Genomic DNA, 22465 nt, shown 5'->3' on the forward strand with positions numbered 1-22465 from the left:
TGGAATCTGGGTTGCATGTTGGCACAGTCTGTGCCAAATCTCTTGAAAGGCACCCCGGGGAAGGCTCCTAATTGAGACACATTTGTAGCGGTGTCAGAATCAGGGCCAAGAACTCCCTTTCCAGCTTGCAGCATTCCTATTTTTCATTTAATGAGGGCTTATTTTTAGCTACCCAGTAAGGTGAGTTGATTCTCCAGATGCTGGGCGGTCTCCATCAGAAGCTCATCTCGGTTGTCGAGGGATGCCTCGGCCTCATGCCGGAAACTGGCCCATCGCCGGAAGTCCTCTTCAGTTAGGACCTATGGGATAGGAATAGGCTCGTTCACAACTCTGAGTGGATCCCTTCTCCTTCCCACGTGCCTGTTTGAGCTTCTCTACACAATTAGATGGGGCCTTCTCCTCAATGATTGCTTTCTTGAGTGTACAAATCAATGGAGGATTGATCCTCATGTTCCATTATCACCAAACATCTGTTGAGCTCTTGCCCTGCTCTGGGCACTGAAGGTATAGTAATGATCAAGACAGACAAGATTCCTGCATGCCTGGGCTTATGTGCTACTGGAGGGTGAGAGACACTGTCCAAGTAAATAATTAAAAATAATAGGTCATTTCAAGGAATTCTATGCAGAAATTAAAGAGCGTGATCTGAAGATGTGTGTGTGTGAAAGAGAGAGAGAGAGAGAGAGAGAAAGAGAGAGAGAGAGAGAGAGAGAGAGAGAGAGCGGGAGAGAGAGAGGGAGACTGGGTAGAGGGATAGCTGTGGAAAGAGAGGCTATTTCATTTGAATCTTCAGGTCTCTTAGACAAGGCGACATACAAGTTGAGAGCCAATGACGAGAAGGGTTCAGTCATGGGGAGGGGCAAGTGCAAAGGCTGTGAAAAAGCAATGAACTTGGTTTCATCTATTCCTTGTAAACACCAGTTGGCCGAAGGATGGAGAGTCAGGAAGAGAAGAGCCAGCAATGAGGCTGGACAGGTAAGCAGCATCCAGGTCTTGCACAGCCTGGTAGAATACTCCACCAGCTATTGGAGGTGGTACCCCAAAGCCGGAAGAATACAACTAGAGGACATATCTTCCTCCCTTGGAGTCCCATAGTACTTTAGACCCCTGTGCTGGAATTGCATGAATACAGCAATGAATTTTCCTAGATTTTCTCTCTGTGAATGGCACATAGGGAAAACCAAGGGGACATGAGTAGGTCTTTTGCTCTTGTGAAATTCACAGTTTTATTAGAGGAGACAAAATAGGCACAAATAATTTCAACGGAAAATAGAAGATAATATAATTACAGCTATAGAGTAGTAAGCACTAGTTGCTGTCCCATGTATACATGTTAATCTTCATGAAAACTGTATGAGGTAAGGAGCGCTGACACCATTTCATAGATAAGAAAATCCAAAACTCTGAGAGATGAAGAAATTTGCCCAATGTCACACAACAGATAAGTGGCGAGATTGAGACTTGTACCCAGGTAGGTCTGGCTTTAAAGTGGGTGCTCATAAACTCTTACATTTTTATGGTTGCCTAAGGACCATGAAAGAGATGAGCTCTGGGGATTTATGGAGAAATAAATCCAGCTATCTAGCTCCATCATAGCTCCCTCCCTGATTTTAGGTGCTCTGGGACTCTTAACTCTCTGTCTGCCTCACCTGCAGAGGCTGCCAAGTTAAAGACCTGCAGGAGGTGAGGTAGGTAATCTACATGACTATAACTGGGGCAAGGGAAACAATAGGGAATAGTGGGGACTGTGGCCAACCACAACACAGCAGAATACATTTCTCCTCAGGGATCAGCTGCTACATGCCTGTAGCTATTTGTTTCCATTCGAGAATGGAGACCCACTTTGACAGCTCCTCTAAATTTTTGGGAGAAACCAGAAATCTAGATTTTTGGGTAATCACATAAAATCTCCCAAATTCCCAATCTATGCAAATAATGCAGATTTTAAAAGAATATGCTGAAGGCAAAATTATAACATTAAACATTATTTTATGAGTTAGAGGTAACCAATTACGTATACAAATAGCCACACTGATATGGAACCTTGCCATTCAGATTTCTGCCCCAGCAAAACTGTCAAAAGTCCTGGGTCTTTGTGGTGAGTCAAAATAGCTAAGTTTGAAAATGTAAAAGCAACCCACATTAAGGGTCTTCTAAAAAGAAGTAGAAAAGATAAAATCGGGGTTGCGGCCCTGCACGTACTTAACGAGGAATCTGTTCTCACCTTCTTGGCGATGCACAGCGTTCGAAGACCATCTCTTGCATACAAGTCCAGATGCTTCTGTGTCCGGGCTCGGATTTTCCTCAGTTTCTTTTCCACATCAGTGTCAGTCACTGTGAAGGAGTCATTGTCCCGCATGAGGTCATATACAAATGCTCAGGGATCCCCATTCTTAACATCCTGGAATCTTTAGTGGAGAAATCCCCTCACAGCCCCCCACAGAACCAGAGGGACTCTCCTGGCTGTCAGGGTGCCCAGGAAGGTGATCTCTGGGAGTCCTTCCATTGTCTGCTCTCTCCAGCTGATCATCACAAGCTTGGCTGAGAAATGCACTACTTAGGAGGGTAGGTGGTCCAAGGTGTTCTTACCAAACACCTGTCTGCATCAGAATTATCTGGGAACGTAAACAAAAAAGAGAGATTCCCAGGTCCAGCTGAAGCTCTGCTGAATCAGGGACCAGACAGCTGGAGCTTTATTATGACCCCAGGTGCTTTCCTTGTAGCCACTTTAGCCCTGGATGACCAATGGTTTGCTAAGTGTTGGACATCCTATCCATCACCTTCTCTGTCATCTACTTCAGTCCTTATATCCAGTTAGGTTCCAAGACAGCTTTGGACTTGAATCTCAATCCTAAGTTCTTCATCACACTGCAAGAAATGGTCTTAGAAAAAAAAAATTGTTTGCATTTCCTACCAATATAGTGTTTAGAATGAAAAAGACTTCACTGTGTTGCTTATGAAGTCCTACATCATACATTTCTTTTAGAAAAAAATTAATCTTTTTCTCTTGAATTCTAGTACTTTTATCTACCAGAAAAAAGGAATTTTTCATCCTGGGTTTGTGGGTATGAGGCAGGATTGATGCTATCGCCACTTACTTTATCTAAGATGTCCCAGACATCTCTAATCAATTGCAGCACTTTATAAAGTTAAGTTTGGAAAAAGCTTCAGTCCTTTTTTTTAAACCAGGGCTACATTGAGATCTTCAGAGGCCCTAAGTAGTAAACAGGTTTCGGGCATCTCATCCATCCCTTCATATAGTGCAAAATTAAAAATACAATGTTTAACAGTAAGATAAGTATAAGAAAGCACAATGAGCTCTGATTTCCCCCGTGATACTATTCTACGGCTGTTTTTATATCCTGCAAAAATTCTTTCAAAGATTACTTTCTCTTTTTTCAGAAGGTGTGACTGTTTTCTTAGTGCCTGAAGCACAGTCTTTATGCATTGTCTTATTGAGCACTATTTGAAGTATTTTATTCTCAAAGACATCAGTGCCTAAGATTAAACCCTTTTGCCTTCTATCTGGTTACCTTTGAATTGACCTTTTTTTTGCTCAGGCTAACAGAAACCTCATGGTCAAATTGAACGTTCAAACACCATAAATATGTTACACCTAGGGTTAGTTCTCCCCTTCCTTTTCAAAGCTTTAGTCCTCAATTCTTAATAGTAACATTGCTCATGTGTCTTTTATTGGAAGCATTCTAATCCATTTTGCATTCAAAGTGAGGAACAAATAAAAAACCATCTCCAGGGCAGCGTTGATGGCTGTTGCCCAGGAACAGAATACTGTGGCTCCCTTGACTCCGAAACACGGAATTCACTCCTCTGCCAGAGTCTGGGGATAAAGAAACCTAATCAGCTCCCTTCCCATTCTAAACGCTCATCCATCCTCATGAACCTCTTGGCTTTGATCCATAGCTGGTAATGCAGGAGGCACAGGGCTGCCTGGCAATTCTAAAGCTTGGCTGGAACCTGCTACTCTGGGAGAATCATAGCCGCATAACCATCTTCTCCTTGTTACCCATCCAGAAGCGTCTGTGCACTAATTCATGCTGCTCCAAAACTAGACACTGATAGCTAGGGATCATGGAACATTTTTCTGGCTTGGTGCAAGTTTATGGAAATCCATTTGGGAGAGGCTGGGGGAAAGGATGATAAAGAGGGCCACCTGAGGCTTCCCAGAGTGCACTGAGCCTGGCAGGGAAGTCTGGCGGCATGGAAGGCCTCAGGGTACCCGGGCCGAGGATGTGTCACTGGTTACCTCGCCTCCTCTCTGAGGTCACGTCCCTCTCTGGGTTCAGTTGGTCTCTCTCCAAAACTAAGAATGAGGACCACAATATTTTTCTAGGATATGTTAATGGATGTCCTGCTAAAATATAGTGTATGGATAATCCATGTTTAAATGAGTTTGGAAAACTAGAAATGGGGATAAAGGAGTTAAAGAGACTTGCTCTTACAAGACCTCCCCAAGTCTAGCTCCCAAGCTCTGTCATTCTCCAGGTCGAGGGCACGTGGAATGAAAGAAGCGAGTGTTAGGAACTGCTGTGAGGAAAGCAGCTTGTGGCCCGTGTTCCTGGGGATCTGCTGGGCTGAGTAGCGCTGTAACTTGAACTCATCATTCCCCTCCCAAGCTGCCTCCTAAACCACGGAGCCCTCTCTTCCTGGAGCCCTGGTGAGGGGGGACTCACCGCGGGCCGGGTCTTCCAGCAGGTCCATGATAACCGAGTCGGCGCCCTTGGTATAGACGATGATCTCGCTCGTCAGCGGGTGCCTCACAATTACGGACATCCTCTTCCTGACAGAGTCAAAGCCCAGGGTGCAGAGGACATCGAAGGTGAGGCAGGTGCCCTGGGGCAAGCGCACAGTCACCTGCTCCGGCGTCCGGGACACCAGTGTGAAGCTGTAGGCATTGGCGGCGTGCACCAGGGCAGCCTCGTCAGGGCTCTCGGCCTCGTAGCAGAGCTCGGGGCTGGCCGGGCCGAGAGCAGGGTCCTCCGGCACCTCCTCCAAGGAAGTGCCCGACCCGGACGCCAGGGCCTCACCTTGGTCCCATGTGCTGCTCCTGTAGCCGCCGTCAGTATCAGTTGAGTAGCCTCCACTGCACACAGACGCGTCGTCTCTGTCTTCCGAGTCCGTGGGGGGCATGGTGGTCCCCAAACTATCCCCCAGGTCGGTGTCGGAGGGCGCGGTGGAGGAGAATGATTGGCTGAGGCTGGAAAACTTCAACTTCTGGAAGAGCTGGTGGATCTTCTCCAGGGAGGTCCCCAGAGCCTTGGTCGAGGGTGGCATGGTGACCTTGGGATCAAAGGAGGGAATAAGAACATTACTCTCAATATTGGGGGGAAAAAGTCATGCGGTCTGTGGCAGAATCTGCAGGTCATTTTGCAAGAAATGTATTACTTGGGCCCTCTGTGGTCATGGGCAAGTCTTCTCCTCTAGGTGAGCCTCAATTTACCCACCTGTAAAATGAGAGCATCAGGCCAGATGTTCCCTCTAGCCCTGACATGCCTGTGATTGGTAATGACCATCCCATTCTAATCAGAGATAAAGGAAAGAAAAGGAGACAAAAGCCAGACCCATAGTAAGAGTCCACATTCCCCATACCCTTACCAGAGCCTTTATCTTTGCACCCGTCATCTCATTTCATCTTCCCTAACTTTATAGGATACTATCATTATCCCAACTTATGGACGAGGAAACTGAGGCACAAAGAGGTTAAATAAATTGGCCATCACCACCCAGTGTACAGGGAGTAGAGCTGGGCCTCAGGCCTGGTTCTGTCCGACTCCAGAGGTTGGAACCTCCAGCGGCCAGCTAGCTGAAGCCTCCCTGTTTACTTAAAGATTAAGAGGCGGATGCTGTCCTCCCCAGAATGGTGCTCCTTCCTCTTGAAAACAGAGTTCTCAGGTAACGCTACCTTCTCTCAAAGCTCCCTGAAGACTTCTGATAACCTGGTGACTTTAAGGCGGCTGAAGTGACTTCTCAGGGTGGTTTGGGATTGGGATATAAGAAGGAGGGGTGCTCTGAGTTGGTGCCTGGGTGAACCTTTTTCTTAATTTCATAGCCACAAATTATAACACCCAATTATTCTCCTCAGGTACTCACAAGGGAGCCTGGGTGAGAGTCAGTGGATAATTAAAGACACAGCTAATTTCAGTACTAAAAAATAATTCAAAGTCTAATCTCCTATAAATGGCCATCCAGCTGCATTATCTCCCAATTGGCAGAACATCACACATGGCAGTATTTCTTCTAAACCCCATATAAAAGCAGAGACCAGTGTAATATGCTGTTATGGAGTCATATAGATGGTTCTGTCATGTATTAACCATACATCTTTTGTTGAATTACTCAAGCTCTCTGAGCCTGTTTCTTCACTTTTTTTTTTTTTAACTTTGGTGGAATCTCTTTTATTCTTTCTTTTGTAAAAATATATTTTTATTGATTTCAGAGAGGAAGGGAGAGGGGGAGAGAGATAGAAAGATCAGTGATGAGAAACTCATTGATTGGCTGCCTCCTACATGCCCCCTACTGGGGATCAAGCCCACAACTTGGGCCTGTGCCCTTGACCAAATTGAACCTGGGACCCACTGAGCCAAACTGGCTAGCACTGTTTCTTCACTTGTTAAATGCAAAGCCAAACAGCGTAGGATTGTTGGGTAGTGAGGATTAAAAGATAATGTAGCCGAAGTGTTTGGCATGGAGCCTGGCATGTAGCAAGTGCTCAGTAAATATTAACTCTTTAAAAAAATATATATTTTATTGATTTTTTACAGAGTGGAAGAGAGAGGGATAGAGAGTTACAAATATCGATGAGAGAGAAACATCGATCAGCTGCCTCCTGCACACCCCATACTGGGGATGTCCCTGCAACCAAGGTACATTCCCTTGACCGGAATCGAACCTGGGACCCTTCAGTCTGCAGGCTGATGCTCTATCCACTGAGCCAAACCGGTTAGGGCAATATTAACTCTTAATATCTACCCTGCAGACATAGACACAAAATTTGAAAGCTACATTGAGAGTTCATATATAACTTTTTCTATTTTACTTAAAAATGAGGAAACTAAGGCCCAGAAAGGGTAAGAGTTCAAAGTCTCAGAGGGATGAAATGGCAATACTGTGGCTAGGGCCCAAGTGTCTTGTCTTCCTGTTCAGGGTGTCACCCCTTGCCCTTACCCTTCCTCCCCTCCCCTGCCACTCCCTCCATCACCGGTCCTTACCCTCTGCCTGGGCTCAGTGGTTGTGGAGACCATGACGGAGTTGCAGATGGTTAGGGCGAGGAAGAAGTCAGCGATGGAGGAGGTGGTGGAGAGGGAAGCCTTGGCAGGTCTGGAGTCTGGCAAGTTCTCCAGCCACAGGGCAGCATCTTGTACCTTGGTCAGTAGGTTTTTATCTGGAGTCACATCTTTTTCCTGAGAGAAAAAACTTGGTGAGTCTTTCCTAAAGGGACTCGGAGGAAGCCTCCCACCAAACCCCAAACACACCAGGTTCTTTGCATGCCTGGGGAGAGGATAACAACCTTCCCTGTACTCTTGAATCCAGACGACGCCCCCTCTGCAAGCCCAGTCACTACCGATTCTTATTTGATTCCTCCCTCTCCCTCACCTCACATGCCCATCAGGTATAAGCTCTGGCAGTTCTTTCATTACATTGTCTCCCCACCATTTGTCCCTCAGTCCTGATGCTACCAACAGGCTCAGATCCTGTGGCCTCACTCCTGGATTTCTGCATCACCTCTAAGCTGATGTTGCTGCCTCTCACCACTTTTCCTTCTAACCCTTCACATGTATCTCCCGCGCATCTTTCTAAACACCATTTCCTCAGGTACTCTTGAGCTCAGTAGACCTTCAGGAGATCTTCATCGCTGGCACAATCAACTTACTCTGTCATCTAAATTTTTTTCGCAGTCTCTGTTCCCACCACTTCTCAACACAGACCATCAGCTTAGCCGGGAGGTGTGTTTGCTGTCTCCTGGATGAATACTCCCATTCTATGCCTGTGATCTTACCTTGTTTGTAAGTCCCCTCCTGTCTACCAAAATCCTACCTGGACTTCAGTAACCATGAAAAGCATATGGATTGTTATGGTAAGCTTTTTCAAATGCAACATATGTCCCAAGGGGGGTGGGGTGGTGGACCTCAGTGGCCTAGCGAGAAGGGAGTTTTCCACCTCTTATGAATAGGATCACCGCAGCCATGCATCCCCAAAAGGGACCCTGGGGGCCAAGGGAAGCACAGTTGAGATGGCCTTCATCTGTCCCTGCCTGTGTGGTCACATCACTTTCAAAAGATTTTTCTGTGCTTGGCTGATTAAATCAGTACCTAGCCATCCAGTGTGTGTGTGTGTGTCCGGGGGTGTGTGTGGCAGTGTGGGTATGTGGGCTGTCCACCCATAGGAACAGACTGGAGTGCTGCGCCAGTCTCTTCCAAAGGAGGAAAGGAAGACCAAGATGAAGGACGAGGCAGAGGGCCAGGGTGTTCTTTCCGGAGGGGTGGGAGGGGCTGCGCCCACAGAAGGGAGTGGTGATATGTTCGAAGACTGGATGGTCCCCAATGCAAATTTTATGACCAGGAAGATATTCTTTGGTCTGATGGTTCTGGAAATCTTTTGCAAGTGGCACTTTTAAACAAAGACTCTCTGCTCAAATCTTGGCTGCTTGAAGACCAAGAAAAAAAAAGGGCATTTCATTTTCTATCTGCCAGTCTATTAAACACTGGCTCAGCCCTCACCCTGTCATAAGTGTGCTACCCCACCCTCAGACCACAGCTTTTATAGCAGCCTATTAGGCAAAAACAACCCATGCTTCCTTGTTCTTTGTAGTAAAAAAAAGAAGCCAGCTTTTGTTGTTAATGTTGATACTCATTTTGTTTTTGGTTTAGAGCCAAGAGCCAAGGAGACCAAGAATGGGCTCCTTTAGAATGTGCCCTGGTGCTCCATCACGACTTGGCACCCCGGGGGATTCAGAGGCAAGTTCTGATGGTGTTTACAAAGGGAAGTACAGACCTGGCGGTGCCAGGAGATGATGGGACCAGCTGACTGCCAGATGGGCAGGTGGCAGAGAGGCAAGTTCAGGCCCCTGCCAAGAAGTTGGGGGGCAGGAACCAGGAGATCCTCTGGGGCTGCCCCCAACATGGTCCATAGACTCATTCCAGGATCTGCCACTCCAGCCACAGATATTTTATATGTAGTTAGAGCCCTTTAAGGAAACATAAACCACCCCCTTCAGCCAATGACTTCCAAGCTGGAGAAAGAGCCTATTTGAGATAAAGGTAGATGATTTCCTAGCAGGGGGCTGGTATGCTTACAGAGGTCCTCATCTTGGTTGCTCACTAGAACATCAGAAATAAAAATTTGAGTGCTCGGGCCCTACCATAGACCAAATAGGCTAGCATCTCAGAGGAGAGGGCTCAGCATTGCATTTTACAAAGATGCCCATGTCCCCAGAGACGGGATTGTTTGTCCAAAACAGAGCTTTCTCTCAGAACGATAACTAAAAACTTCGATTAGTTACCCATCCATCTAGAATGCATGATTTGAATAATTAGATCATCCAAAGAAGCTCAAGAGGCAGAACAGTGATGGAAATGTGGAGACTTCCAGCTGGGCAAGTTGACCGAAGCCACAGAGCTAATAATGGTAGAGCCGAGATGACCCCAAACGTGTCTGACTGGTAGCTGGAAGGGATCTTGCAGGTCAGCACCAACATTATGCTATTTGAGTTTTAGAACAGCTGGTGAGAGTTGTAAGTAAATTATTTTCAGGTAATGAAAGGGATAGAAAGGGGTCTGACATGTTGCTATGGTTACCCAGCAAGCCAGTAGCAAAGCTGAAATGAGAACCTACGTGTCCTGACCCTTAGCCCAGTGCCCTTCCTACCTGGGGATGCTATTGTCCCACTAACCCCAGATCTTCAAGCAAACAGACTGGAGAATGATACACGTGGCAGTTCGTAAAGAGAACGCGCCACCATCTGCATCTGCCTAGACAACAAGGATTTGCTGTTAATCTGTGTGTCAGTTTCCTTATTGTTCTGGAATGAATTTAGAACTGCCTTTAGAAGTGCTAATCAGGGCGGAAGGTGACATCCAGGATCTGGATATAGCTCAGAGGTTAATGTGTCCCTTTCACTGGCCAGCAAGCAGCGAAGGGCCCTGAATAGAAGTTAGACTGGGTTGCCTCAGGGCTGCAGTTTTTCTGGGCGTCTGAGATTTGTCAGGTTGAACAAGGGGCAGTGAATCTGTGAGCCCCAACTGAGATCTACCAAGGAAAGGCTCCTTTCTCTCCCCCCTGGGTCCTGGCGGAGACATTCTCAGGCACATGGGCCACCCGTGGTGTCTAGAACTGGAAAGTGCCAAAGACACACAAATGCAAGATCTACAACTCATGCCTAATGAGAATTCACTAATTCATGGTTCAAATATTTAGGTAAAGAGCCGGGGGAAAGGCATTCCATTCAGAGGGGACAGAATTAAATAAGAGAAAGACTTGACAATATGGAGGTCCTGTTGTTATCTCATTTGGGGGAAAAAAAACACAGGAAAAAAACCACACCAAATCAAAAGGCTTCCTAAAGGCGTCTACGGATCATTGTCTTAACACATTGTTATCGTTTGATCCTTGCTAATGTTGCATGTCTGTGCATAATAACAAAATAGAGTTAACTCAACTTTATTGATTTTAGAGAGAGGGGTGCGGGGAGAGAGAAACATTGATTTGTTGTTCCACTTATTTATGCATTCATTGGTTGCTTCTTGTATGTGCCCTGACCGAAAATCAAACCTACAACCTTGGTGTAGCAGGATGACGCTCTAACCAACTGAGCTACCTGGCCAGGGCAGAGTTAGCTCAATGTTGTACTCAGAGTTACAGAAGTAACAACCCAGAACACACAGACTTGCAGCGTTTTTTTCCTTGTTGCAGTCAGAAAGCACAGTCCTGGGTTAGGAATACGAGGCAGCAATACGGACAACGCTTCTGACATCTTGTCAGATCCAAAAAACCTAGAACCTATAATTATATGTACTATGATTGCAAAAATGTTAAATAGATGGAGTTATGCATGTGTATTAATGGGGGAAATAAAAGCTTGGAAGGAAATTCACCGAAAGGATCATTTTGAAAATCGTATTTTCTAATCATGGGGTACTAGCACTTCAGGTTCCTCTTTAAGTTTGTGACTTGTTCAAGATAAGCTGGGGCTCCCTGTGGCCTTTCTGTGAGAACAGAAGATTCTAGATCGCTTGTCTCTTAGAGAAAGAGCAAGGTGCAGAGGAAAGCAGATAGGCAGGAGCCAGAGGCCCGGTTCTGGCTTTCACTCCCAGGGAATGTTGGAGATCTTGTAGAAGAAACTCAATTTCTTCACCTGCTCCCTGGACAGTTAGTGATGGGTGTCCCTGTGGACCAAATGTGAAGGGACCACATGCAGAAAGCTGCAGGGGTGTAGGACCACAGGGGCCAGGCAGTTGACCTAAGGGAGTGAATGTGCTGGGTAATTTTGACATGGATGTTTTTGCTTCCTAACAATTGAAGACTCTCTTTGATGATCACAAAAAAGATATCCTCCCATTTTTCTTGAAATGCATAAGCCCGTAGGCTTATCTTTTGTTTTTCCACTTTATAGAAACAGGGGGATGGCAAATATTTCTCTTTCCTCTTAACTGTATTATTGGAAAACAAGCATAATGGACATGCCGCTGGCCTTCGGCTCAGTGATGCAAGTGAGGCAAGGACTGTGATGAACTAGAGATTACATACCCAGACTAAATGGCGTCGACTCTTTCACTCAAGCCAATTTCTTCCACAGGGAAATGCTAGCTTAGTGTGAAGGATTTTCCCAATTCCATTTTTAAAAAACAGAAGCCAGAAATCTATGTTTATGTGAAATCTCCTAATTTCTAAATACTAAACATTGGAAATGAACAAGAAGTGTTCATGCCCAATAAAACGCATATGAAGACTGCATACAAGACCAAGGGCTGGCATTTGGAGAGCCCTTCAGGGTTTTTATTGTCTTTTGTCCCTCACACCCCAGAACCCCCTCCCATCTCTCCCCAGTAGAGACCACTTGCAATTCAAAGAGGAAAAGGCAGGGACTTACGATGGAGCTGCTGAAGGCCACCGAAGACTGTGCGTTTTCCCAGCGCCCCTCGGACCTCTGTCGGGAGTGGCCCTGGATGGGTACCCGGGCACTCTGGCATCTCCTCAGAGGCTGGACGCCTCCTGGGATCCTCACTGCTGCTGGGCCCTGGGCCCATCTGGCCGGGAAGGACAGGCACTGGTATTGGGTCCACTCTTCACTGTCTGAGTCCAGCTCCTTTGGGACCTCCAGTCGCTTGGCTGCGGGAAAGGAGTCCTGTTATTGCCCCTCTCATACCTGGGCTGGACTATGGCTGGGGAAATCCCAGACTCTGAGTGGGGGTGAAGAACACCGAGGAAGAACACTGTGCTGCTCTGGCAAGCAGGGAGCTGGCTACCCTGACTGGAGAAAGGGGTGCAACCAAGTGACACAAGGTGCAGATCCTGGCTCTACTACCTTCTCGGTATGTGGCTCTGAGCTTTGGCTAAACCTGTGCCTCTATTTCCTCAGATAGGGGTTAAAAAAAGTACTGAACTCTATGGGTTGTTTGGGAGACTTAGAATACTGTAAGTACTGATGATGGTAGCTGTTTTTATTATTAAAAAGGATCAGAAGAGCCCAGCCGGTGTGGCTTAGTTGAGCATTGACCTATTAACCGAGTGGTCATGGTTCCATTCCTGGTCAGGGCATATGCCCGGGGTTGTGGGCTCCATCCCCAGTGTGGATCATTGCTGTTTCTATCTCTCTCTTCCTCTCTGAAATCAATAAAAAATATATTTTTTAAGGGATCAGAAGTTCCCACATAAATGGTTACTATCATGGTAAAGGGAGTTGGGTTCCCTATGTCACTTTCTCTTTCTCCATCCCTCCCATTTAAAAGAATGAGTGCTCCTTTTTTGAGAGTTTCTTCTCTTAGTTAAAAAGTGTGTGTGTGTGTGTATGTGTGTGTGTGTGTGTGTGTGTGTGTGTGTATGGGAGATGGAGCTGAGGGTATCAGGTCAACTTTACAGGCCATCTTTAGTCCATACAAGATGACAATCTGGGCACTTAATAGCCATATCTGCTAAGCTGAAGCTTTCGAGAGATCACGGAGTATGGAAGACATTTCCCGGGTATATCAAATCTGACCATGCGCCTAGACCTGGCCTGTCCTCTCAGGTAAGGTGACCCTGGGCACATCACTGGGACATGTCCCCAGGCCACTCCTGACAGGTAAAAATGTTGTGTGTAAATGGCACAGGACAAAGCGGACTGGAGGGCAACACACAGATCACTGACAGCCTTGTGAACACATGAAGGTTCCCAGATGGTGAGAACAGCACTGCTCTGTGACTAGGAAGCCCCAGGGACACAGGAAGCTACTTTCCACAAGCCACACAGCCTCTGTGGGGACCCAGCATGACATCTTTAATCACCAGCCTCTAGGAGAGCAGGCGATTCTTTCAGGAAGAAAGATGGGGGCCCCAGGAGGCCTCGTACCATTTTCTTGGTGTGAGTACTCGCTGCCCACAATGGTGCAGCGCCGAAACACCATCTTGTTCTCAGTCAGTGTCCCCGTCTTGTCGGAGAAGATGTACTGGATCTGGCCCAGGTCCTCTGTGATGTTGAGGGCTCGACATTGGATGGACAGATCGGTCTCCTCATCATACAGGTCGAGGTCGTTGTGCAGGAAGAAGACTTGCCCGAGCTTCACCAGCTCAATGGACACATACAGGGAGATGGGGATCAGCACCTGCAAGAGACCGAGTCCCACGGTGTCAGAAGCCAGGCCGGTTCCCTGTGTCAGGACCCTCTCTCATGGGAGGCAAAGGCATTGAATGGAAAGCTGACGTCTACTCGCGTGATGGGCTTTCTCTGGGAAATCAAAGGTTAGTGCCTCATGCCTCCCTTGACATTCTAAGGGGATATGCCTTCTTCAGGCAGGGGTGTCGGAATGAGGCAGGCACTCACCATTGGTTGTTCAATGTAGAGCGGTAAGCGGGTGAGGAGCAGTTGTTCCTCTGTCTGGAGTCCCCCGAATCCCCCTGGATCTCGGTGCCATGGAGGGTGGCCTCCCACTTTTACAGGTGTTCAGACCCATTGTTGATTACTGGCCACTGATACAATACCTAATATCTATTGAGTGCTTTGTGTGAGTCACATATTATTCTAGGTCCTGGACATGGCAGTGAGCAGAACAGAATTCCTGGCCTTGAAGACCTCAAATTCCAACAAACAAATAAATATACACCGGGTAGTGGTAAGTCTCATAAAGAAAAAGTAAAGAGGGTAGAGGGTGCTGGTTGGGAAGGATTCTTATCAACCATGACCTTTGAGCAGACACCTGAAGATGGGGTGTGTCCTGAGGATATCTGTAGGAGGAGGAGCATTCCGGGCAGCCACTGGGCAGTGGGAGTGGGCAGGGTGAGAGTAAGTATGTGAGTGAACAGGACAGGGAGGGTGTCAGGATCCAGATCATTGAGGGCTTGTTGGTGGCAGTAAGGACTTTGGACTTCACTTTGAGAGGATATGAAATCACTGGCGGGTCGGTGCAGAGCAGGGGTATGACCTGATTCACACGTAAAAAAGGATTACTCTGCTAAACAAATGAATGAACAAATGAATGATTCAAAAGAGTTCACCAGTAAAAGGACAATGAAACACCTGCAAGTAGTACAAGAAATTGAGTGTAGATGAAGCTGCCTCATCTTTTCATAGATTAGTTTCTTATAGAGCCTGCACATTTTTTCCTCCTTCTCTCATGTAGGTTCTCTGTGTTTTTGTTTCTTTCTCCTTATAGGGTCAGTACCCTGCTCCCTGCCACCTTGTGTTTTTAAATCTCAAGTGATAAAATACTAAAACACTAATCTGTGGTTTCTTCCTCTCAGTATTTAGGGTTTGACAGGTCTCTGTGCTAGTTTACCTTATTTTATTCCCGTTATTAGGTTTCACCTGTTCAGCATCTGGCAAAGAGCCAGGCACACGTGGGTCACTGCTGTAATCTTACTCTTATATAGAAAAGCCTAATAAGTATTCTTTTCCACAATTATCTGGGAGGAGGGTCCCCTCACAAAGCAGGGCTGGTCCTGACATGACCCCGAATGGGAATACTTTCAAAGGCCCCCACAAGAAAGCAACGAACATTTCCCCATCTCAGTCCAGTCAGTTCCTTCTTGGGACCAGCACTGAATTTTCCTTCACAGAGTTGTATGGTATTGGCCACAGGCCTTCCTAGCCATTAGTGAGAGAGGAGCTCCTACCTGGAGCAGGATGATCATTGTGAGGAACATGTAGAAGCCTCCAAGGGCAAGGGGAGGGAAGCTGCCCTTGGCATCCGGCACATCGAAGGGAGGATGTTCCCTAAACGTCCCGTTCCAGAGGCTGTGACCTGAGAGGAGGCAAAGCCAGGATGAGACAAAAGCTCCACTTAATTCCAAGGTTGGTCAATTACATCAGCCCTTGACCTATTCCTGGATATGAGTATGCTTTGGAGGAGTCCACCCTTATCCTATATAATAAAAAGATAATATGCAAATTGACCCTAATGGTGGAATGACCAGAATGACTGCTTGACCAGTCACTATGAGGCACACTGACCACCTCTTGGTCCCTTCCCCTGGCCATCAGGCTCTGATCGCCGATGGATATCGGGAAACTGGGGGTTGGTGACAGTGGGGGGTGGGGCTGGCAAGCGGGCAGAACGGGCCAACCTCTTGGTTCTTCCCCGCAGCCAGCAGGCTCCGATCACCTGATGGCGAACAGGGAACTGGGGGTGGGTGGCAGTGGAGGATGAGGCTGGTTGTGGGCAGCTGGGGAAGATGGCCCTGATCGCAGGCCAGGCCTAGAGACTGTACCCGCACATGAATTTCGTGTGCTGAGCCTCTAGTTCTATATAATATAGCTGTGTGTGTGTGTGAGTGTACTCATTTAGCTCTGAAGTAGTCCTCCATACAGCCTACGTGTCAGTCTCTTGGTAGGCATTAAGTCTGACCTGCCAGAGGAGATTATCATGGGGATTGCTTACATTTTGATGAAATTCTGTGATATAGGGGTTGGAAATAGAGAAAAGGACACACGTTCTTTACAGTTGTGTGATTGGAAGTGCATGGCTTGGGAGTCCTGACAACCTTTACCTACCCTCTATACTCCCCCCATGCATTCTGGGCTAAGAAAAAAGAGCCACCACCTTCACACAGTCCAAGTAAATGTGTGATAAAGAACCCGGAAGGGAGTTCGCTGAGAGCTTTCACCTCCTGCAGGGGCCCATCGCTGTGTGTGAGTCATTATTCTCAAAAAGAACAGGATTCTGCCCCTCCCATAACTCCCAATTTATGTATCATTTGGGCAATCTGCCAAGCTGATTCTGGCTTGCCTGCACCTTATCTCCCTGTGTGACCTTTTAACCATTAACTTCCTTTCTCTGGGGACATAGTGAGATGATCTCAAATGTCCTTCCCAGTCCTGACATTCCTTAAACAAACCTGTCCTGAAGCAAAGGCAGCCAGCGGTTCCTGCACCTTAAACATTAGCCTGCTCAATTTAGTCAAACATTTAATGAATTCACCCCCAATGCCTTGGCAGGACCAGACCAAATGATTTCTTAGGCCCTATATGGCCTAAGGGCCAGTTCCCCACTCCTGTTAAACCAGTAAGTTGACGTTAATTTTCTGTGCACAGCCCTCCCTGAGGGGACAGTCAGGGATCCTGTCCACGTGCTGGCTCCTTCCTGCTGGACCAGGAGCTGGGACGGGCTCGCCTTGCTATCCTTCACGCTAAGAGAGTGTCTGACTCCTGACAGCATTTCTTGAACAAATAAATGATAGATGATATTCCTAATATTTTGCATAATCAATACTTTCAAAAGATTTCACATTGGCATCCTGTGATCATATAGGGGAGGCTTTATTTTTTATGAACTCTATTTTACAGATGAGGAAACCGAGGCTCAGAGAGTTGAAGCAACTTGTCCAAAGAAAAAGATTACTGTGGCACTGTGCATTGTTCTTTCCAGAACATTCCATACCTACAGCTCCAATGAGGCACATGAGGAAGAGGAGCCCGATGCAGAAGAAGATGTCCGTGTTCATGCGGCGCTCGATCTTGCTGCGTTTGTACCGCGGGCCGCTGTTGTTCAGCATGGCTTTCGTCTCGTGGCCTGCAAGCGAAAATGAGATTATCAGTCTCTTGCCCCCCGTTTGCCTCTGGTCTGGACCATAGCCTTGGCTCTGCTCACAGGAGCCCAGTAACAGAGGGGCCTCCTACCCTTACCTGCCTCTGTCCTGCCTCAGGGAGGCTGCTGAGAACTGCTGGAGAGGCCTCTCACAATTGGTCAGCAGGTACTTATTGAGCATCCCCGACATGCCAGCCACTGGTGGGCATGGACAGAGCTACCATGCTTAGGTTGTGCCCTGCACAGACCTAGATGTATCCCTCATTTTGTAGTTGTCATAGGTTTGTAAGTTTATTATGACACATTTCTGGCAAATGACAGTAAACTGTTTTGAGGGCTTTTTCTAATTTGCACAAAGGCACTGTTATGGGCTAGTGGTGGTATAATACACTGCTAAGACAGATGACTCATATGTTGGTGAAAATATACATGGAAACAAATACATGAGATAACTGCAGTCAGTAATACGTCCCATGAAATAAACAATAAACAAAAGGCTAATAATAAGAGATGGTTTTGGAAAGCATAGTCAGAAGAGGTGACATTTAAGGAAGACTTGAAGGGAGAGAAGATTTGGGAGAAGAAGGTTTTAGGCTGGGGAATAGTAGGTGCCAAGGCCCTGGGGCAGGACACCGCTTGGGGTCAGTAATTTTTGTATTTGTCTCTTGGCGACAAATATGTTGGTGTTGCTTGGGTAAGAGTGGTCAGGGCCAAAGGCCTCTACCCCAACATTAAATCTGTACAGCTCCACTCCTGTCTCGGAATTCTGTATGCATAACGTGTTGTTCAAAGAAAGGACAACAAACTTTGAAAACTACTAATCTCACCCAACCACCCCTTTTTCTAGTTGGAGAAAAGTAGAAGGGACCTGCAAGATAAAGAAAGAATAAATGACCGCCAGAGCCACACTGAGAACCCTGGATTCTAATTCCCAGCCTATTTCTCCTTCCAAGCAGCCCCCGGTGGTAACCAAGCCACACAGCCAGCTGCTGAGTCAAGCTGAGATTCTGTCTTTGGGCAGAGCCTGTCCTCTAGGGCTGCTAACTTTTAACTACCATGCTGTACTCCTTAGCAGTCAAATTAAAAAACACCAATCACATGTTTTCTGTGCAAAATTAAAGAAAACGAATACATCAGCTCCAGCGGTGAATGGTTTTAATGCTGTTTAGCTAGTTGCCCTGTGGATTTAAAGTGGCAACAAAACAGCAGGACTAGCAAACTCTAGGCTTATTAAATTAGACTCAAGTCATTCCAGTTGTGAGGGCGTTTGCATGACACAGTGAGCACAGCCTGACTGTGCTGACGACACTGCCTTCCTGACTTCCTTAGGGTCACCCCATACAAGGGGTCCCAGGACTACTCTCTTCAAACACCTGCTCCTCACCATTGAGATCCCTCTGTTCTTTTGGCAAGAGCTGGGCTCAAGGGGGGAGGCTGCACGGTGTAGCAGTTAGAACGTGGGCTCTAGAATCAGAGCTAGACTCTGCAGATGCTTGATCTTGGGTTACATACAATTAATACCAGCAGACAAGTGACCTTGAGTGAATGATTCCCTTTGCACCTCAATTCCTTGTCTGCAAAATGGGAGATAATGGTTGTGTATGTATTTGGGGCGAGGGAGTGGATTAATATACACAAAGTACCTCAACGCATTCCTTGTACACAGTAGGGGAACACACCTCCACACTCGATCTCTTCCTCTACAAAGCTCAGTTTGGCTTTTTGGAGCCTTAGATACTGAGGATACTCCTGTTTTGTCCATCCATATTGTCCAGGGAGAGACTCTAGACTAGTCGTTCTCAACCAGGGGGATTTTACTCCCCAGGTGACATTTGGCAATGGCTTGAGAACGTGGTGCTAAGAGCATCTAGTGCAGTGGTTCTCAACCTTCTGGCCCTTTAAATACAGTTCCTCATGTTGTGACCCAACCATAAAATTATTTTCGTTACTACTTCATAACTGTAATGTTGCTACTGTTATGAATTATAATGTAAATATCTGATATGCAGGATGGTCTTAGGCAACCCCTGTGAAGGGGTCGTTCGACTGTCAAAGGGGTCGCGACCCACAGGTTGAGAACCGCTGATAGTGGCTATAGGTCAGGGATGCTGCTCAACATCCTACAAGGCACCTCCCACCACCACCAACAGTCCGGACCTGTAAGTCAATCGTGCCAAGATTGAGCACCCGTGCTCTAGATGATAACACTGAAAATAATTAGTACTCTTTTTGCTCACATTTTTTTGAGAACCTAATATGTGTTGGGCATTGTGCTAGCCCATTTCACAGGTCATTTCATTTGAACCTCATGCCCCTACAAGATAGAACTCTTAGTGCACCCCTGTTGAAAGCTTAACCAGCTAGCACTGGAATGTGCAGCTGGTGAGTGGATTTGAACCCAGGCAGCCTGACCCCCAGAGCCACAGGGAGCTCTCTCTAAACCTATCCCCTCATACAGCATTCCCATCATTCACATAGAGTTTTTTCTTTGTTTCTGGTCACTCAGAAAAGCAAACTCTAAGTCCATGAGTGTTTTCTTGCTGGGGCAGGGATTGCTACATAGCCCACCTTTAGTGGGTCTACCAGATGGCACTGAACTCATTACCAAAAACCCTTAAAAACAGTCATCTGAACTGACAAATACAACCTCCCTTCCCCCAAATTATGGAAAGCTAGCTAGATTGTGTCATTATTTGTTTAAAAACCTGTTTGTGTGGGGTTTTTTTTTTTTGATAGTCCCAAAAAGTGAATCTTAGGGTAGATTGATGTTTAGAATGCCCTTCTATGTCCATCAAAAGTGGGGTTCTACTCAGACCAAAACAAATCAAACAAAACAAGCAAACAAAATACTACAAGGTATCCTAGTGAATACAAGACCCAGAGACATGTATTTTGGAGTCCTCCTGTGAGAGTAGACACCTCGGGGAGACCGTGTTTCCCCTACAGAGGAAGAAGTCTGCAGCTGTCAATGTTACAACCGATATTGAGAACCCATGGAGCATCAGTTTCTAGGTACCAGGGATACAGTAGTCATAAGACTTTAGATTTCATTGTAAGATGTGTTGCTATCTTTTTAATTGGGAAGCAAAATGGCCGTGGCAAGGTCAGATACACCATCATAACTGCAGCCATAACATGAATAAAGATAAATAATAATAACTGCAAAACACAATGAAAAACCATCACATTTTTACATGCTAGATGCAGTGCTTTTCATGTGTTGGGTCATTTGACCCTCACAAGTACAAAGGCAGATACAAATGTTTTCCCCAGTGGATAGATGAGGAAGCCGAGGCACAAAAGGTGAAGTTATTAAGTTTGGTGAGGTATTCCTCAGGCTCAGGAAGATACACTTCATCTTGCCTATATAGTTAGTGTCACAAAACAATTGGAGGTAAAGGAGCAGGAATCTCCCTCCCTGTCTTGTTCAGTTGAGTGACAGTAACTTGGAATCTAATTTACGTCTCCTGTGGACCGAGTGAGCAGCTGTGATTCCAGCCTCAGTTTGCTTAGCTGAGAAATGGGAAGTTACGTGACTCGACCCCTTAGAACTGATGTGAGTTTCCCCTGGTGGAGATGGATTTGGAGAAGGGGATAGAGGAGGGAAGGTAGGGAGGGACCAAAGAAACTGTCCAGGGACAATGACCTGCATAGATGACAATGCCAACAGCCACCTCGGTGTTTCTGATGGTGCAGCCTCGGAGCAAAAGACTCTCACTGCCAAAGCCGGTCCTGGTCTGGTCAGGATGCTCCCTGGGGATGAGGAAAGACAGGGAGTGGTTTAATGGCTTCACCATGCCGTCACTGGGCACAATGGTATCTCCATGGCATCCCAGAACTAGAAGCAGTGAGTGAACACGATCCCTATCCTCCTTCTTTTTCAGAAGAGGGATATTAGCTTGGAATCTAGTCTCCATGTTCAAGTGCAACTCCTGATTGTCCTGGGAAGCTGGACCCTGAGAGGGAATGACCCACCCGAAGGAAATCCTCATCCCCCACCTGAAGGGGATCTGGCTTCTGGACCTACAGGGACGCATGTGTTCCCTCCAGGCTGTGGTCTCGAGCTTGCTGTCACCTGGCTACAGGGACAGAACTGCACAAGCTGACCATCCGAGTCCACAGCCGACACCAGGCAGTCCTGTCTCTTGGACGTGAGCCGGGTCAGGAAGGGCAGCTGGCGGGCTCCTCTCCTCCAGCTCCTTCTCTCGCTGGCCTTGCTCCTGTACCATCCTCCTCTGGCTCCATCTCATAAAATAAACAGACCTCAAGGGAGGTGGGCAGGGGCCTTGGTGCGATGTAGGGGAGGCGACTTCTTAGAGCAGGATTGAGTTTATTTTTCTTGCTCCAGGCTCAGGGAAATTGCACTTTTTTTGTTGCACACTAGAAAATTCTGAGTCCAACTAACACCAGGTTTTACCCCGTATCTGGCCCTTCTTCCACCTGATGCCTTTCCTTTGGGAGTTTTCAGAAGTTTAAACATAACTTCCCCACAACATTGGGGTGAAGAAAAATAATAATCAGAACCTTTAGGGCTTTTTCTCCTTCTAGGTCTTCAATACTTCCTTTTCCAGGGCTGGTATATGTGGGTTTTTTTAAATGTATTAACTCAGTCATCATGACAGCCTTGTAAGATAGGGTCATGTAATTGTACCCACTTTATAGATAGGGAAACTGAGGCAAGTTCAGAGAGATAGTAAGGGGCAGAGCAGGATTCCAACCCAGGAAGCCTGGCTCCAGAGTGCTCTATTGTAACTCAAAATATCTTTTAATACGAATTATTCCTTACTGTGTTTACAAACTGCATTGTCTGATGTTATTTTATTTGACTTTTCAAGGCTCTGGGAAGGAAGCAGGGTGGTCATCCTTCCTCGTGAAAAAGGTGAAGCTCAGAGAGGATGACAGAGTTTCCCAAAGCCACACACCTAGGACATGGGGCATCCTAGGACTCGGGAACCCAGGCCACAGACACCAAACCTCCTGCAGGTTTCACTTAGGTTTCTCTAGCTGTTCTTTGTGATAAAAAAAAGAAAGAAATTTCCTCAGGACCCGAATGCTTATTTGTTAGGCCATTTTAAGGAAAAAATGTTTCTTGCTGAAGAGGAGATATTTACCAGCGGCACGTGGGCATGAGATACTTACATGTAACCCTTGAATTTGTTGAGACGGTTGTTGGGTTTCTCACACACGATGGTGTTGTGGAAGTGTTCTGGTTTGAACTGGGCCTCCTGTGAAAG

General features: G+C 46.7%; 1 protein-coding gene across 1 annotated transcript in view; it reads right to left on the bottom strand.

Annotated features, from left to right (window-relative positions):
• Nucleotides 1-22465, bottom strand: part of ATP10B (ATPase, class V, type 10B) — a 185431-nt gene that overhangs the window by 28436 nt on the left and 134530 nt on the right. The window contains exons 6-14 of the mRNA XM_015565667.1: nucleotides 20878-20984; nucleotides 17085-17216; nucleotides 15322-15449; nucleotides 13562-13814; nucleotides 12104-12342; nucleotides 7227-7418; nucleotides 4692-5298; nucleotides 2225-2334; nucleotides 173-299 (exon numbers count right to left, since the gene is read on the bottom strand). Of these exons, the coding sequence (XP_015421153.1) occupies nucleotides 173-299; nucleotides 2225-2334; nucleotides 4692-5298; nucleotides 7227-7418; nucleotides 12104-12342; nucleotides 13562-13814; nucleotides 15322-15449; nucleotides 17085-17216; nucleotides 20878-20984 (1895 nt within the window). The remainder of the gene's footprint in view (nucleotides 1-172; nucleotides 300-2224; nucleotides 2335-4691; nucleotides 5299-7226; nucleotides 7419-12103; nucleotides 12343-13561; nucleotides 13815-15321; nucleotides 15450-17084; nucleotides 17217-20877; nucleotides 20985-22465) is intronic.

This window comes from Myotis davidii, unplaced genomic scaffold (genome assembly GCF_000327345.1).
Source record: "Myotis davidii unplaced genomic scaffold, ASM32734v1 scaffold18, whole genome shotgun sequence".
NCBI lineage: Eukaryota > Metazoa > Chordata > Mammalia > Chiroptera > Vespertilionidae > Myotis > Myotis davidii.